The sequence below is a fragment of the Alosa sapidissima genome, chromosome 1 (genome assembly GCF_018492685.1).
Source record: "Alosa sapidissima isolate fAloSap1 chromosome 1, fAloSap1.pri, whole genome shotgun sequence".
Classification (NCBI taxonomy): domain Eukaryota; kingdom Metazoa; phylum Chordata; class Actinopteri; order Clupeiformes; family Clupeidae; genus Alosa; species Alosa sapidissima.
In genome coordinates this window covers 45,725,824-45,743,191 of record NC_055957.1, presented here as the reverse complement: position 1 = coordinate 45,743,191, position 17,368 = coordinate 45,725,824, and the positions used below count along the sequence as shown (strand labels likewise).

The following is a 17,368-nucleotide window of genomic DNA, read 5'->3' as shown; positions in this document are numbered from 1 at the left end:
AGTTCCAAACACATTTTCTCGCTATTTTTAAACAGGTTTTTGCGTACTTTGTTCATGATATATTTCTGCATTGTATTTTAACTCAATTATTTCATGAGCAAAGTGAACATGGAGGATACATTTGTCAAAAAGTGTTTTTTATTACTTACATTAATTACTGCTGACTCCAAGATTGGAAGACTGTTTTGGTGTAGCTTATAGTGGCATATTAGAACTGTCGCATTTGATCATATATATTTTTTTAATCTATGTCAGGATAACCTGAGTGATATATCTGCTAGCAGTGACAGTCTCTCAGAAAACAGTAACCCTAAGGTACGATCAGCCAATCAAAAACCATGACATACTCTAAATTTGGTTAAATTATCTGTGATGTAATGTCTGTGATTTGCAATAATGTGGATATTATTTAATTACTTGTTCCACAATTCCCCCTTTCTCTCTGTATGCTGACGTCTCTATTTATGACTCACAGACTGGGATGATGGGAAAGATTCTGAGGAATCCATTTCACTCCACTGCTCAGGTAACCCAACAGGGACAGGCCAGTTCCTGTTTAGCGTCGCTCTGTAGAGCCTTTTGGGTCTTTCGATTTTGGGGTTTTCCATGAAATTAACAGTTTGGATTACATGGATTTGATTATTTTTGGATGGTTTTGACAGGACAAGGAGAGAACAGAGAAATCTTCAGATGCAAAGGTTTCACAGTCAAAACAGGTGGATATTTGTGTTTTTCTGTGTTCTCTCCACTTAAGTCAACTAGTGCTCCCATGTAAATGGCTCATATAAATTAATGGATCTGTGCTTATTTCTGTATTGAAGGAGAAGGATTCATATTCAGAGACAGAAGAGATGGAGGAGAGTGGCATACACTCCGGTCACAAGCAGGTTTGTGAATTTGTGTGGTGTTTGAAATGCGGTGCTTGTCTCTGTTGTGTTTTGATTGAACTTACTCTGTCTCTTTAGAATGCGCTGGTTGGAGCCATGTCAAAATTGAATCCATTCCGTCATGCCAACAAAGTAAGGTCTTAGTACAAATTCACAATAGTATCACACATTCAACATCAAATTACTGCATGCACATAAACCATCATTCAGTTCATTACTTTTTACATATATTACTTTCATTACTTATAATATTGATTATGTTCATCATATACCTTTATAACACAAATAACATTCTATTGGAGGATAAAGAGTCGGAAAAGGATGATGAAGATGAGTCCTCTGGCAGTGAAAACCATTCCCATCGCAAACAGGTGTGGCAATGTTTAGATGCAGACAGCCTTGTCATGGATGGTCTCTGCTATACATGTTAAAATGCATGTGTGTGTGTGGTGACATATTTTTCTGTAATCCGTCTGCAATTTTCTTTCAAATCAGAATGTTAAGGTTGGAGCCCTAACGAAATTGAACCCATTTCGCTCCGCTCCCAAAGTAATAAGTACTTTTGGTTATCATGTGGTGATGGGCGGTGACTTATGTAGACAGGAAATGGTGATGGAAAGGGTCATGGTGAAATGTCGGGCTACAGGCAGAATCAGTGAGAGGTGGTGAAGGGGTTTGTGACTTGTTGTCTGTTTGATTGTGTGGGATAGGCATAAGTGTACTATGCTGGAGAGGGAATGATTTTATAATAATGATTTAATAAATCTCACTAATTATCTGTAGAAACTCAACTCAGAGATGGAATCTGATGAGGAGCTAGAGCGAGACAAGGATGAGGTGAAAACGGTATGTCCTTCATGTACACTGTACACACTCTCTCATTCATTGTTACTCTCACTGTCATATCACTCAGTCATGTACCCCAGAAAGAAAGAGAGATAGGGAGAGAAAAAGAGGAGCTGAGAAACATAGACACTGTATTGTGTAAAATTATGGAATGTGTCTCTTGTCAAATTGATGCACAACAGGACCAAAGAGAGGGGAAAGAGAGAACAACTCGTGCGGCTCTGGTCCCTCTCCGTCCCACTGGCAAGGTACAGTAGCGCTTTATTTTCTTCCTCACGAGTCTCAGCTCAGCAGCGGCTGAGTGGGGAATAGGTGTGGCCCAGATGTGGCCATGATCTGATGATCGCAGATCCGGTCAGCTGTAATCCGGATCCCTGTCTGGACCTGCTTCACTAAGGTTGTGTTTGTTTTTCTGTTTTATCCTATTCTGACCAGGAGCGGAGCAGCGCAGCCTCCAACAGCCAGCTGGGGAGAACCACAGCAAAGGAGAGGGAGGTAGATATCAGCATGTCTAATGTGCTCTATGTTGTTCACAACAGTTAGTATTTTGTGTGTGTGTGTGTGTGTGTGTATGTCTGTGTGAGTGAAACACATTTACTTACCCAAACTGAGAACCGTATGTAACCATGCTTTGTCCTTGTCAGGTCAGTGGTAATATGAGTCAGAGAGAGAACAAGAGCATAGCTAGACCTTCCCTGGTTCCACCCAAACCTAAGGAGAAGGTGAGTCTAAAATAGCCTGGGTTACAGAGCACATGGGACTTTTTTTTAAAATAGGCCCTTGTTTTCTTTTTTGGATTGTGTGTTGTCCTTGATGTGGTTTTGATCCATTCACTCCAGGAGCTGACAGCAAGAATGAAAGAGAGCGAACTCAAGGAAGCACAGTCTAAAGAACAACAGGTATACACAAACTTGCATAACAGGGTTACATGAAACCAGATATCCAGAAAAAAGACCCTGGGAGTCTAGCCTCAGCAAAAAATTAGTCTTCAAAAAGTAACTCTAGACATCCCAGAATTTGCCAAAATTGCTTTTATTTTTGCTTTCATACATTTGATCCCTATCCCCAGGGCCCTTTATTCAAATTGTATGTAGTTATCATTACATAAACAGATAGCCCAAATTATGACTTTACTATTGTATATTGTTTATGATACTGGCCTGATGTATTCTGTCAGGGTGCTGGTGCGGAGTGTTGTGATGAGCTGACACATGGTGGGGAGGAGGGCATTCAGGTAAGGCTCATTTTCTCTGAGTGATATTGAGCATGTTGAGTGCCCTTTACCACTGTGAGGTGAGGTTGGACACTGTGAACTCCACATAATTAGGAGATTATTTTCAGTGTGTGTTATTTGAGGGCACTTCCGGGGACCAGTTTTGCGTAGGTCCGTTCACAACCGCGAATATTAATTAAGACAAAAGGATACCCGACCCGCAGTCTGACCCGCTTGTTTACAAAATGTGCGCTTTAATTAATGTAGCCTAACATGCAGTGTATCCTTATTGGGCTATGTAAAACCTTTACACAAACAGGAACAGAAGGCCCTCCTTAATCACTTTAGCCTACCCATGACTTACCTAATCAAATACTGCCAGTGGTGGAATGTAATGAAGTACAAATACTTCGTTACTGTACTTAAGTAAATTTTCCACGTATTTGTACTTTACTTAAGTAAAATGTATAGTGCATACTTTTGACTTTTACTTCGTTACATTTTACAGCAATTATCTGTACTTTTACTCCGCTACATTTCTACAACACCATCGTTCCTTTTTACGATACATTTTATGATCAGTTTTTTTTTCTCTCTGACAAACACGTTTGTTTTACCAGGTTGCGGGGTTGCTACCAAAGATTCTGGAGCGCTACGTGCATTCTTAGAAACATAAGCTTTTAGTCTAGACCAGGCAAAGCGTGAGCTTGTAGCCATCTGCATTCGGTAGGCTATATTCACCAGACCCATGGCGACACTGTACATGCAACTGTGTTCTGTGCCTTTCTCTGTCTGTTATCTGCAGCGTTAGGGCCTCCTCTCCGATGAGATTGCTATCCGCGGATCAGCGAAGTTACAGTCTATGTCCATGCTTCTGTCACACGTCTGATCATTTGCGGCACAAATGAATGGTAGCCTAGACTATTAATGAACCGGTGGCCGGAAAAAACGTAACATTTTCCAGATTAGGAAATATTCCTTAATTGTGTGTGATCAAATAAAGATGCATAGCCTACAATTGGGGGGTAGTAATGTGAGCGCTCATTCAATGTCTATGCGTCTGCGCAAGTGAAACTGAACCTAATCATAAAGACACCTTTCTCAGCAACTTTTCTGTTCAATCAGCATAATTGGCATTACGATCCACCCGACGTTTCCCTTGTCTACCCCCTTAAACTTCAGGCTCTCGTGTTTTGCTGAATGATATTACTCAGCAGATCACCCTAGTAACCAGAATTACAGTCTTGTAGGTCAGAATGTAAACTGGGCCACAGATGGCAAGCACAATTGCATTAGCTTAAAACTATCTAGTTGAGTATAACCTAAAACTAGCTTAATTAAAATGCCACAGCCCATACTGATTTTTCCTTTTAGAATATAGATATTAAGAGAATAAATCATTATGCAAATACTTTTACTTTTAATACTTAAAGTACATTTAAAAACAGGTACTTTTTACTTTTACTTAAGTAGGGTTGTCATTGTGGTACTTTTACTTTTACTAAAGTAAATATTTCTCTGTGTATTTGTACTTTTACTTAAGTACTGAGTTTCAGTACTTCCTCCACCACTGAATACTGCACAAACACAACGTGTTTAACTTCTACAACACTGGCTGTAGGGTAAAAGTCTAACATAGGCTACAACATGGTCGGGATCGTAAAAAACGGTAGGCTACAACAAAAAGTGGTAAAGTGTCGGCATTATTTTACTGAGTATGTGGCTGTCATGCTTTTAAATGGCTTTGCAAGAAGTGCATAGAACATAACCAGTAATGCTGTCATCTTTAAGAATCTCTCCAAATACTTCCCATACTTTGCTTTTCCCGAAGGAGTGTCTTTTTAAATTCGTTTAAATTCTCGTGTCTCCAAAAGCAGCTTCTCTACCGTCTCCATCTCCATCATCCTCCTATCACACAGATAGCCTAACCAATGAAAAATAATTATGAGTTAAATGAGTTGATGTCAGCCTTCTCATGATATTTTAAGTCTTTTTAAAAATATATTTAATTTATTTTAACTGACCCGCCCGCAAATTACACGAATATCATTAGAAATATTTCTTTCTGACTCGTAAATGCGGGTGTCCATGGACACCCGCTCAATTTATACCAACCCGCGCAACACTGCCAGGGACTAAGCATTTTACAAAAGCAAAGCATTGTATTGCTTTCTCCTTCCTATTCTCTGTCTTTCAGTGTTTTGCCTTAAACTGATTACACTCTGGCCCTCTATGTGTAACCTTGTGCTTAACATTTACTGGCAACATTTGTTTTTCAGCCTACCACAAAGAAGGCAAAGAAGCCTAAGAATCCGTTCCTGTCACAGGTAGCTGCCACGGTAATGTTAAGGGTCATTAGTACACTCTTAAAATGAATGTGTTGAAAATAACACATCTTGAGTTGTTTTTTAACACATCTCTGTGTCCAGATAGGGACAACACATTCGTTTTAACAGTGTAGGGTTCTAAAAACCTTATATCAGCAATATCATAACGTCTATCATATATCGGTTATCTTTAATATGGCTCTCATTGCTCGTTAGAACAAAGCCTCAGCACTGAAGACTGGGCAGGAAGAGGCGTCGGGTAGTGATTATCTGGAGGTACCTTATTTTGTCAATTTTTTTTGTGTTCTCATTTTAGCAAGATGGTTTTACAGGCCGAGTAGTATTTATACAAAGACATGTTTAGACCTGTTACACAATCAATTATAAAAATGTGTGTACATAATTATACATAAACAGTGTGTACATCATTTTTAGATTCATTTCTCCAAAACTATATATTGTCTCTTGGAAAATTTTCACAGGATGAAAGTGAAGATGGGCTTGAAGATAGGAAGGAACTCTCCACAGAAGAAAAGAAATCAGAACAAGAAGCGTCATCCACAAAAGTATGAAGTCCTCAAGTGATCTGCCTCTCAAATTCACTGCATTTCTTTAACTCATTGAATGCCAAGCTGTTTTCGGGACCTTTGTCCTAGAGTGCCAGCAATCTAGACCATTGTTGATGATTTTTGTACAGCCACAGCATTTTCTGTGTTATAGCTATGAACACATATAATGGCTCGTTTAAAAGGTGAGACTTTAAGCTCTCGGTGGGTGCAAACCGTGTATTTCTACACGCCTCTGTTCCTGAGAAATCCCAAGCTAAACAGTGTCTGGTTTTCATCAAAATCGCTGTTTTTTTTTTCTAGAAATGGAGATATAACGTCTTTCATGAAATATGAAGTTTTGCCTGTTACTTGTGTAAACCTTCCGGGAAGTGATCAGCGAGACCTGGCGAGACTGCCACCCAGTGATAGACCCACGAAAATGGCCTGGTTTTGACCTGAGGTGCATGCGTCACTGATTCGACCCAAAGCGGCAACCGAGTTATGATAAAATGTCCAGATTGTGCGTTTTCATGAGTTTTCGATCGTCATATATTTCATTTCCATTCATCACAGAGTTCCCAAAATCACATATAAGGTGTGTTAGAGTGTCTAGTTTCGTAATTAAAAAAACAGCTATTGGCACTCAACGCATGGGAAGGAAAAACGTAATATTACGTTTTTGGCACTCAATGAGTTAAGTATCTCTTCCATTCCTGTCTTTCTGTCTAGATGACATCTAACAGTCATACATTATGTGAGACTACTGTTTACCTTGATGCATTCATGCACAAAGATACTGAATTTGTATGTTATTACTTTTTCAGCCAAAGAAGAATAAACCTAAAAAAGTCAAAAATCCATTCATGGCTCATGTTGCAAAGGTATGAACGTACTCTTTTAGTGGTTAGCCATTAGCTATCGTTTATTGCCTTAGATATTGATCAAGTTTAAAGCAGCAGTTTTTGAATCTACCATGCAAACTAGCTAAAACTTACAACCATCCAACCAAGGACTGCTTATCTGTCCTTCACAGAATGAAATGGTGATTTTGAGAACCTCACAAAAATGAGTTACCTACACAAACATGTGATATAACACAGAAAAAGAAAACATTGTTGGTTTGCTCATTCCTAACCACCAGGGTAAAAAGAAGAATGAGAAGGAGGAAGGAGCCCCAGGGGATGACTCTGCTGAGGTATGTCTGGTGTTGTCGCTCTCCTGCTGTCCCTCAGAACTTGATAATGACCACCCACCATGGCTGGGTGAATATGAATCTGTATTCTGTATGGACAGTTTACCAACAGCTCTGGTAATTTCCCTTTTTGCCAGGTTTGACATTTGAGCAGCAAATGCTCAAAATAAAAAAAATAATTAAAAAAAGGCCTAAGGTATTTTGCATTGTATGTGTGCTTCAGTTATCTGATTGTGGTGAGATGTGCTCAAACCTGTTCTGTTACTTCCTCCTCTTACTTCTGCAAACATCCCAGGTGTACCATGCAGGCTGTCCTACATTTCCACATGACCAGCGTAATGCCACCTAAATCCTCCACATCACTGAATGTGATCTAAATACTTCATCTTCTTATGAAATGGTTAAATTAAACCATTTGTGTCAATGAAGCCCATTTTTGTATTCTTTGGTCCAGGAACTCCAGGAAGCTGCATGTGGTTGTGTAGATACTACTGGTAGCTCTTTATTAAATACATATGAAATCTTACTAATGGTAATTTCTCTGTTTTCTTTCTCAATGTTTGCCTCACAAAAAAGGGCCAAAATAAGTCGCTGTTTGATCAGTTGGATGAGTACCGTTTTGATAAGGATGAAGAAGAGAACAAGGTTTGTGATGATACCATCTTCAGAATATAGAATGAAAGTCCTGTTAAATAGATTTTATGTTTTAATTTTCTTAAATGACAATACTTCACAGGATCTGGATGGCTTGATGGAATGGTGGAATACGGTAGAACGTAAGTGCACCGTAGACCCTTAACGTCCATGTGTACCTAGCAGTTTTTCTGAAAGACACAAACGTGATTTATCTGTTTTTCTTTCTCTAGAATGGGAAGACCTGCCACAGAATGATGACATGACAGAGAAAGAAGAGGCAAAGTATGTCATTTTTCAGATAAGGATTTTTTCTTTACCACCTCCTCATCCTTTATCCTCTCTTTGGTGGTTAAGCTTTGTTCACCCATGTTCCCATGTTGGTCTCTTCTCACAGAGCCTTTGCTGTGACTGCTGAGAAAGTACAGAAAGGTATCCGCGTCTTCAACAAGCTGTTCACCGAGCGGGCAGAGGGACTGTGGCAGCATGTCATTGACCTGAACTCCATCGCAGATGGCCTCGACCGCTTCAACAAGAGGACCAAGATCGCCCAGATCACCGGGGGCTCCACCAGTGCCATTGGGGGCGTTGCTACCATCACCGGGCTGGCCTTGGCTCCAGTCACCTTTGGGACATCGCTGATTATTACCGCTGTGGGCCTGGGTGTGGCAACAGCAGGTGGACTCACCTCCGCCTCCGCTGGCATCTCTAACCAGGTGAACAACTCGCTTGACCGCAAGAAAGTGGAACGCATCGTGGAGGACTACCAGGAAAAGATGGGTGACCTCAACAAGTGCATGAAGTTCATCAAGCAAGGGATCGAGAACCTGCGCAGGTTCGACCTCATCAAGTTAAAGAGCCAGGCCTACAACCAGGACTTCCCAGCCCTCAACAACATCTATGAGGATGGGGCCATGGCCGGCAAGGCCATTCTTATCAATGCCAACGAGATCATGCGTGTAGTGCAGATTGCCAACGTGGCCGGGAGCACAGCGGCGCGAGCCGTGCAGATAGCCAGCATGGCCACCGGCGTCCTGACGGGACTCTTCGTGGGCATGGACATCTATTTTGTAGCCAAAGACTCCCGCGAGCTCAAGAAGGGGGCCAAGTCGGAGTTCGCCGGCAAGATCAGGGAGGTGGCGGAACAGCTGCATGCTGGGTTGGTGGAGCTCAACGGTATCCGTGAGGAGCTGCAGTCCTCCAACTCCCCAGAAGGCAGAGCCGAGGACCACCAGCCAGACGATATCGATGACATTGATGAAATCAAACGCATACTTAAGAGTGTTCCTCCCGAGAGGAGGGACGATACCGACGACATTGATGAAATCAAGCGCAAACTAAAGAGCAACCCACCCCCCAGTGCTGATGATACCGACGACATTGACGAAATCAAGCGCAAACTAAAAAACAACCCACCTCCAAGTAGGGACAATTCTGACGACATCGACGAAATCAAGCGCAAGGCTAAGAATTGAGCTTCTGAGCTCCCCTACACCAAACACTACAGACACTAAACATACTCAAGTTACTAAAACACTGCCTGAAACTGAAAAAAAAAAAAACAGGCAAGGCCAAACCACATTCTCTATGAGTTCTTCCAGTTGACTCCCTTATCACCATGGTCCACATTATTTATTTGTCACTCCATATTACACAGCAACAGGCGGCCTCGCCCTCCAAGCTCTCTCAGCCCTTTTGTGGTTCTACCACTCTCCCTCTGTATGCACTCACAGACTTGCATGGGTTATGCAAAAGCTGTTGTTGCTGCTCTACAGGTATTTAGCTAGCCAAACAGCCAGCTGTTAAGCAAGTATGAAAACGCATATCTGCTGCACTATAGATGAACCATGAGCAAAGTGGCATGCGTAGAAACGCACAGATGTGGAGGATTGTGGGGATTTGAACTCTTGCTAACCATGATGTACCCAAGATCTCTTGAATTATTAGATAATAGTATTTTATTTTTTTATTCATTGTTTTCTCTTCCATTTGTTTAATCAAACTATTGGACTGTTGCCAGCATAGTGTTTTCACTAGGCCTGTGTAAAGCCTCAGGACATGCTTTGATTGCAATGTATGTATGCCTATTTTAGCTGCAGTTTTTAAACACTTATTCAACCACTACCTATCTGTTTCAAGAATGTATGTACAAATTTGAAAGACTTAACTGTCGGCCACTGGCATAAAACAAATATATTGATTTATTCTATCTAGCTTTTATTAAGTTTATGTGGGTGCAGGTAAGCCTACCTAACTTTCTTTATTTTAGACAGAGAACTCTGAATGTAAATACTAAGCTGGAAAATAGGGTTATTTAAATGGGGGCTATTGACCGGGTCCGTGTATCATTCGTTCATTTGATATTCAATTGAGAATCCAAAACGAAAAAAATTAAAAATGACTTGTTATTTCATTATTTGTTTATGAATGTGATACAAACAAACAAATAACACGTTGTTTTCCAGGCTTTTGATTTCATGGTCAAATCAAAAGTATAACGTTTAAAAAATGGCTTCAGGGCCGAAACTGATTTTGATATTTATTTGTTCCGATTTCTGTGACCTGGAAGTCTATCCTAGTCTCTTTCTTGGTCTAGACCTGTCAATGCTCAGTGTTGACAATTTAGTGACTTTGTTGCTAAATCTAGCTACTAATTTTGGCCATCCCTAGCCACCATCCAGTGCCGCTGAAAAGAGGGTTGCCGCTTAGCCAATTATACCGGGTCCGACGTATCTGCGATACAGACGACGAATTTGAAAAACAGTCAATAACTTTGCTTAACCGATTCCGATCACGGGGGTACCCTGAAGAATGGTTGACCCCAGCTTATGAGAAAGTAAGATCATCGCAAAGATCAGAATTACTATGGAAGAAAGGAAAAAAACAGACACGTCCTTTTTCAGTGAACTACGCACTCACATAGGCTACAACAAATTATCAAGACCTATCAAATCAATTGTGAATACACATTGGCATATTCTAACAACAGACACCTCTTTGAATAACACATTTGCTACACCACCTCTCTTCACTCATAAAAGGTCGAGTAACTTAAATAATCTATTGGTTAGGTCGGACGTCATCCGCACAGGGAAGCCCTCCTTCATCAAGGTGTGCTTCCCTTGCAGAAATTGTGCTGCTTGTCCACACATGTTAAAAACCAATACGTTCAGCTGCTTTCACACGGGAGAATTGTACAAAATAGATTCATTAATAAATTGTTCTACGAAAAACGTAATTTATCTTTTGCAATGCCCTTGCCAGTTATTATATGTTGGGAAAACATCGCGACAATTAAGAACAAGACTGAACATAAATCAGCCATTCGTAGGAATGATATAACTTCACCTGTAGCAAGACACTTCATAGAAAAAAATCACACTTTAGAAGATCTGAAATGCACTGGTATAGAGCACGTACAAAGACCACGCAGAGGAGGAGATACAGACAAAAAGCTCCTTCAGAGGGAGTCTTTCTGGATGTATCGCCTACGTTCTAGGTCACCAGAGGGAATGAATGAAGACTTTGATCTGTCGTCATTTCTGTGATTGTGTCATTCTGAGTGTTACTTACATGTTACTGTCTTATGCATTTATCATTGTCTGACTATACGATATGTGGTGGTGCGTTGTTACAATGTAAATGAGTGTGTTGCATTTTGGAGACACCAAGCGCTCCGACTGATGAACGGCCGGGGAGGCCTGATGTGTCGGAGCGCCTGTTGAATTCATACGGAGCTAATGAGGACAGGTGTCAATAATTGAATATACTTGTCTATTTAAAACTAGGAAGTAGCCATAGGGACGAAACACACTGACGAAGGCCATCAGGCCGAAACGTTTGTCAATTCCAGACGCCAGACGATTAGGTTAAAAATGTTCGGCCTGGCCCTCCCCCCTGGTCATTTTTTTTTCCAGGGGCCTCCCCTCGGCTCAAAAAAATTCTCCTAGTCCCTCCCCCCTTACGTGAATCAAATAAAACTGGTAGAAAAATGACGTTTACAAGGTTAAAACGGCCAGCAAATGTCATAAGCACACACACACGGGTAGGCTACACACCAGTGTAGCGCGGGTTTGGTCACAGACGGCCCGCGGTCGCCCGATATTTTAATCAACCCGACCGCAACTCGGACCGCAAATATTAATTAGGACAACATTATACCCGACCCACGATCCGACCCGCTTATTTACAAAATGTGTGCTTTTGACATGTTTAATATGAATATTTTAAAGAAAATACATTATTTGCCATCAGGAATGGTCTCCTTTTTTCAATACCTCGCAAGCCATGTGACCTAGTGACTCCAAACCAATGCAGAATAGTTATCCTATATGGGACTCATCAGACACACCTCTTCCTATAACCATTGAATGCACACTCTATTTCATATTAATATTTTAAAGAAAATACATCGTTTCCTATAAGGAATGGTCTCCTTTTTCAATACCAGCCCCCCCAAGGGAAGTGACGTAGGGACACCAAACCAATGCAGAATATCCTTTATGGGACTAATCAGACACACCTCAAATGAATATAATTTTTGCACATATTTTATAGTACCCATTTATTTCTTATGGAATTTTTTTTTTTTTTCTCAATACCTTCCATATAATAGTAGAAAAGGAGACCATTCATGATGGAAAATAATGTATTTTCTTTAAAATATTCATCAAAGATTCTAGAATAGAGCAAGATAGATCAGTTACGTCATAGGCATGAAGTACGCTCTGCCCGACAGGGCGCCATTTTGGTAAGCTCAGCGCAACATTTCATATACAGTTCCAATTCTGTGAGCCCACCTGAACAGCTGTTTTTTAACTGTTGCCAGCTGGGTTTTTTTACTCGGTAATGAACTGCAAGATCTGACAGTGTGAAAGGCCTGATTTATCTTTTTCCAAGTTTACACTGAATAAGGAGAGGTAAATAGGCCTATTATTTAGACAGAAGTAGCTATTGCACTGGTAAATAGATCACATAAATTCCCATTGAGACTGTATAGCCTACTGATGAGCTAGCTAGCAGGCAAACTAACTTAGCTAACGGTTATATTATCACCATTGTTCTTTTTCTACCTGTAGGCTATATACGTTAACCCTTTGTTCACGGCCTGCTTAAATACAGCGCATAGGCCTACAATAGGCTATTTTTATCAATCACTAATAAGGTCGAGATTTCACTCAAGCGTCTGATGTTCATAACTGAAATAAATGCAAATGGTTGGCCTAGGCTAAACACAACCGTGCTTGACACTAATTATTATCGTTTCCATGCAGTCAAAAACTCCCAAATTGTACTGCTTGCCTATGTGAAATGCATATGACCACAGAAGTTCGTTTTCAAAAATCATTAGCCTATTTACAGGCTGTAGCCAACTTAAAACACGTCCAAATAAATCTAACCGTTGAACTTAATTTGTTTAGCTTTAAGTAGCCACATTTAGTTTATTTTTTAATTAAGCATGATTTACTTTTTATTAAATTCGTAGGCGGTAACACTTGTGCAAATGCAGGGGCGCAGGAGGCACGGGGGATGTGGGGGATATGTCCAACGCAGTGCTGAAGAGACAGCCGTCGTCCCCCTCACTTTTGATAAGGAAAAAAAGCCTTTTTTTTAGACTTTTGATAAGGAAAAAAAGTTATAGCTACGCTAAATAAATAATAACATATAGGATTTGCGCTAACTTTAAAACTCCCGATTAACAGCATCACATCACTAACCACAGCCATCTACAGTACTGTAAGACTGCACAATCTCATATTCACTCTGTTGGATATCTGAAGCCAGTTTGTCTACTAACAATCATAAAATAATCCAGGCTACTTGCTTAGCATAAATCATTTATAATCATCTTTATTTGAGGCATGCTGGTATTCGAGGCAGGCTTTAGACATGCATTTCGTTTGGAGCGGCATGCATACCCGTAGGCTATCAAAAGCATTTTCGGTTTGGTTTGGGATTTAATGTACTTTTGGACTGTTTGATTATATTGCTAAATGTTGGGACTGATGGGCACTGAAATCTGGAAGATATTTGATGGTTCACTGTTAAGTTTCATGCAGTTGAAAAAGTGTCGGGATTTCCACTGCTGTTTATTGTGAGCAGTCCTTCATTGAGTTGTGCTGTAATGGAAACCTTTTTGCGTAGCCAAGTAGCCTAAATTGAGTTATTGTTTAATTATGCATGATTTAGTATTTAAAAAAAAATAAAATTCATAGGCTGGAATGCCTTGAGTCGCAACAATTGTGTTTAAATGTAGTAGGCTTCAGCCTCTGGCAATTAGCTCGAAAGGGGCGGCAAGAGAATGAGCTTGAGAACGTGTGTTGGAGACCCATGGTAGGAAAACGACTTTTCTTTGCCAACCGTAGGCTATTAATCCAACCAACATAATACAATACAATACAACATATAATAAAATATTAAGAAGAGGTTATTTCATTGACTTAAATCGAACAATGTCTTCTAGTGGACTGATGGCAATTGTTGGTATGGTAGGCAATTGTTACCCCGTCTTGTATATGGGAACCTGCCTTTATTTGTCCTGCTATAAATAGAATCAATCCCGGGCATAATTTGAGAATTTATGGTAGCCTAGTGCTCAACTCCTCCTGCTCAACATGACGTTAGCTGTTATGTTTATGATAACAAACTCAACTAGCCTACTTATCAACTCGTTTTCACTAGCCTAACTATAAAATACAAGTCTATCAACGTTTTTGTTCTAAGACATTTATTTCAAACATAATTTCAAGACACAAATTGGATACTTCAGTTACCTTGGTGCATAAATCCCAGAGAGTAGGCTACCACACCCCAGAGTGATTAGTGACAATGGCCCCACATTTTTGAGATACCCCTATCGGAGGTGGAACTAAACCCAACAATGTTTTTCCTCATCTCTAAGGTCTCCCATATATGAAATGGATTCTTGGCTAAAAATATTTTACTGCTAAGATTGTTAAATTAGCAGATATTGTTATACACCCCAAAACCAAAAAAGGACTAAAATATAGCCTGTCCGTATTGGAGTTAAGGCATATAAATTAGTGCAGATCAATCACACAAGCTCTGAGAGCTTTGATACCTGGCATGTTTATAGTCAGGAAGTTGCTTTACCTACTAGAAAAGACTGGATGTGAATATCTTGATGTATGGAATGAATGGAGACATGTAAACATACACCTAAAATAAGCGGACATGCAAAAAATGAATATCTATGCAGAATGTTTTCATTTACTTTAGCTGCTTTACCAGGGATTATCATAGAAACACATATGATGGCTTGTTGGAAAGGTGGGGTTGTACTAAATCCAACAATACCAAATATGTACATATAGTATGACAACTTAGGGTGTTCTGTCACTCAATTTATGAGGTGTCCAAAATGAAACACAAAATACAGTCTCAAGTCCAAATCACATTATCAGTGGTGAGAAGAATGTTGACAAATTCATTGTTACTGCCAGGTAAGTGCTGCTCTATATTTTTACATTTAATAATGATACATTTCATATGTAACACAGATCCAACTGAATCAGGTTGAAATTGGAATGGAACACCTTTATTAAAATATTTACATTCACTTGAATTTTGTTTTGGTCAAGTCATTACTGAATAATGGAAAATAATATTGTTATAATATTGTTAGCTTTTGTCTGTGCAGACCAGCAGTGGACATTAGAGCCTACACTGCTTACTTCACCCCTAAGTAGCTAAACAGTTAGTTGTAGAAACTACTTTCCCTAGCTAAGAAAGTACTTAGCCCTCTGACTAATGTTGCATGTGTAATTTCAATGAAAATTCTGAAATTTTTCCTTTTCACTAGTCTCTTGAATTGTAGAGATTGGATCCAAAGCTTGTGGGAAACATTTTGAAAAGGGCAAGAAAAAAGATTCCTATGTATGTCCAAAACCCCACAGTAGAAGGCCTCCAACGCATACTTACCCTTGCTCAGCAGAGAGAGAGATGGTGATGTCCATAAAACTCTGGCTCTATATACAGATGATATTTCCTCCAAAATCAAAGTTTCATATCATCTATCATGTATAGCGAACTACTGCAGTAAGACAAAAATCAGTGAGCAGCAGCAAGTTGCAAATGTTGAGAGTGAGAGCACATCTGCACCAAGAAGGCTGAGTAGGGCTGATACAACATCATTTCCAATACAGAGAGATTGTTTCATTTGTGGGAAGGCCAGCTCTAAACCAGAACCTCTGACAGCAATTTCAACTGGAACAGTTGCAAGTACCAGAGACAAGGTCCTTCGGGCAGCTTCTGAAAGGCTTGATGAAGATACAAGGATACAAGGATACAAGGAAGTTTATTGTCACGTGCATATAGTTACTGGAACTAAGAAATGCAGTGAAATTATGTCTGGTGTCAGCCTATTTGTGCATTAATGGGGGGGTAAAAAGTGCAGTAGAAGAGGGGTTTAGTAGATTAAGTGGCAAGGGCTGCATAAAAAAGGTGGGGGAGGATTGGGATTGGGTGGGGGGCACCAACAAGGAGCACCCAAGAGCAACAGGGGCAAGGAAAAACTCCCTTACCAAGGAAGAAACCTTGGGCAGATCCACGGCTCAAGGGGCTAACCCAACTGCCAGGGGTCTTGGTGTGTGTGTTGGGGGGATGACAGGGGAGATGGGATAGTGTGCTGTGTATGTGGGGAGAGGGCAGTGTGCAATATGTGTGTTGGAGAAGCTTCCTCATGAGACAGTGTGCTGTGTATTTGGGGGGGGGGCAGTGTGCTGTAAGTATGTTGGGGATGTGTGTTGGAGAAGCTTCCTGATGAAATAATGTGCTGTGTATGTAGGGGGGGGGGGGGCAGGGACTTACTATTGCAAGCAGAGTACTGTATGTAATGTATGTGAGTGATGACAGTGAAGATGTGTGTGATGAAGATGTACATCTTCAAATTCTTTCATGCCCAGATCTCTTTGCATGATACCAAATACCATAAAATGCTTTGCACACTACATCTCTAAATGAAATATAGCAGAAGCCATAGAAAAGAATAAAAAAGCAGACCAATATATATATATATATATATATATCAGTCTATAACAAAGCCTTTATAAAGCTCACTGAAGACATTGATAAAACAGTATTGTCCAAAGGTAGGAAAGTGAGGACTCTCAACTCTTTGACTGATAGCTATGAGAACATACTAAAGACCATTGCTGAGCATGAAGGTCATGCATGAAGGTGTCAACACAAGAAATATAGATCAAGGACAGTGGTGTCTACATCCCAACTGTTCTCACTTGAGTTGCTGAACATGGAATTGTTTATGCAGCCATCGACGACTTTTACCAAAATGAAAACACCCTGGATGGGAAGTGTACAACTCATGCTATAATGTCTGTTGTGTTCCGAAGAGGCCAAGTCTCCACAGCAGATAAATGCCTAGCACAGGTTCCCTCAGGTTCAGAGGTCCCTCACCACCTTAAACACGATTGATATGAATGGATGGAGATAAACTTGTATACAGGTACATTTTGTCCATTCTTTTACGCTTCACATCCAGGGTTTTTTCATTTTGGTCAAAGTTGCTGATGGCTGCATCACAAATTCCATGTTCAGCAACTCCAGTGGGGCCAGTTGGGATGTAGACACCACTCTCTGTCCTTGATATCTGGTCTGCTGCAAAAGATGTGAGAAGTGCCTAACATCTGTATAGAAAACACAGTGTCCCATTGCACTGAGCTCATTGATGACTGTCTTACTAC

The 17,368-nt window shown here is 40.4% G+C and overlaps 1 protein-coding gene across 1 annotated transcript in view; it reads left to right on the top strand.

The window, feature by feature from the left end:
• Window positions 1-10,059, top strand: part of apol1 (apolipoprotein L, 1) — a 57,308-nt gene extending 47,249 nt beyond the window's left edge. Inside the window, exons 14-35 of the mRNA XM_042094321.1 lie at window positions 256-315; window positions 476-526; window positions 663-716; window positions 822-887; window positions 966-1,019; window positions 1,190-1,258; window positions 1,383-1,436; window positions 1,671-1,733; window positions 1,916-1,981; window positions 2,169-2,228; window positions 2,378-2,455; window positions 2,573-2,632; window positions 2,911-2,967; window positions 5,226-5,285; window positions 5,490-5,549; window positions 5,756-5,839; window positions 6,646-6,702; window positions 6,963-7,016; window positions 7,590-7,658; window positions 7,750-7,789; window positions 7,880-7,931; window positions 8,044-10,059. Coding sequence (XP_041950255.1) covers window positions 256-315; window positions 476-526; window positions 663-716; window positions 822-887; window positions 966-1,019; window positions 1,190-1,258; window positions 1,383-1,436; window positions 1,671-1,733; window positions 1,916-1,981; window positions 2,169-2,228; window positions 2,378-2,455; window positions 2,573-2,632; window positions 2,911-2,967; window positions 5,226-5,285; window positions 5,490-5,549; window positions 5,756-5,839; window positions 6,646-6,702; window positions 6,963-7,016; window positions 7,590-7,658; window positions 7,750-7,789; window positions 7,880-7,931; window positions 8,044-9,121 — 2,346 coding nt within the window. The 3' untranslated portion in view covers window positions 9,122-10,059. The remainder of the gene's footprint in view (window positions 1-255; window positions 316-475; window positions 527-662; window positions 717-821; window positions 888-965; window positions 1,020-1,189; window positions 1,259-1,382; window positions 1,437-1,670; window positions 1,734-1,915; window positions 1,982-2,168; window positions 2,229-2,377; window positions 2,456-2,572; window positions 2,633-2,910; window positions 2,968-5,225; window positions 5,286-5,489; window positions 5,550-5,755; window positions 5,840-6,645; window positions 6,703-6,962; window positions 7,017-7,589; window positions 7,659-7,749; window positions 7,790-7,879; window positions 7,932-8,043) is intronic.
• The last annotated feature ends 7,309 nt before the right edge of the window (window positions 10,060-17,368 follow it).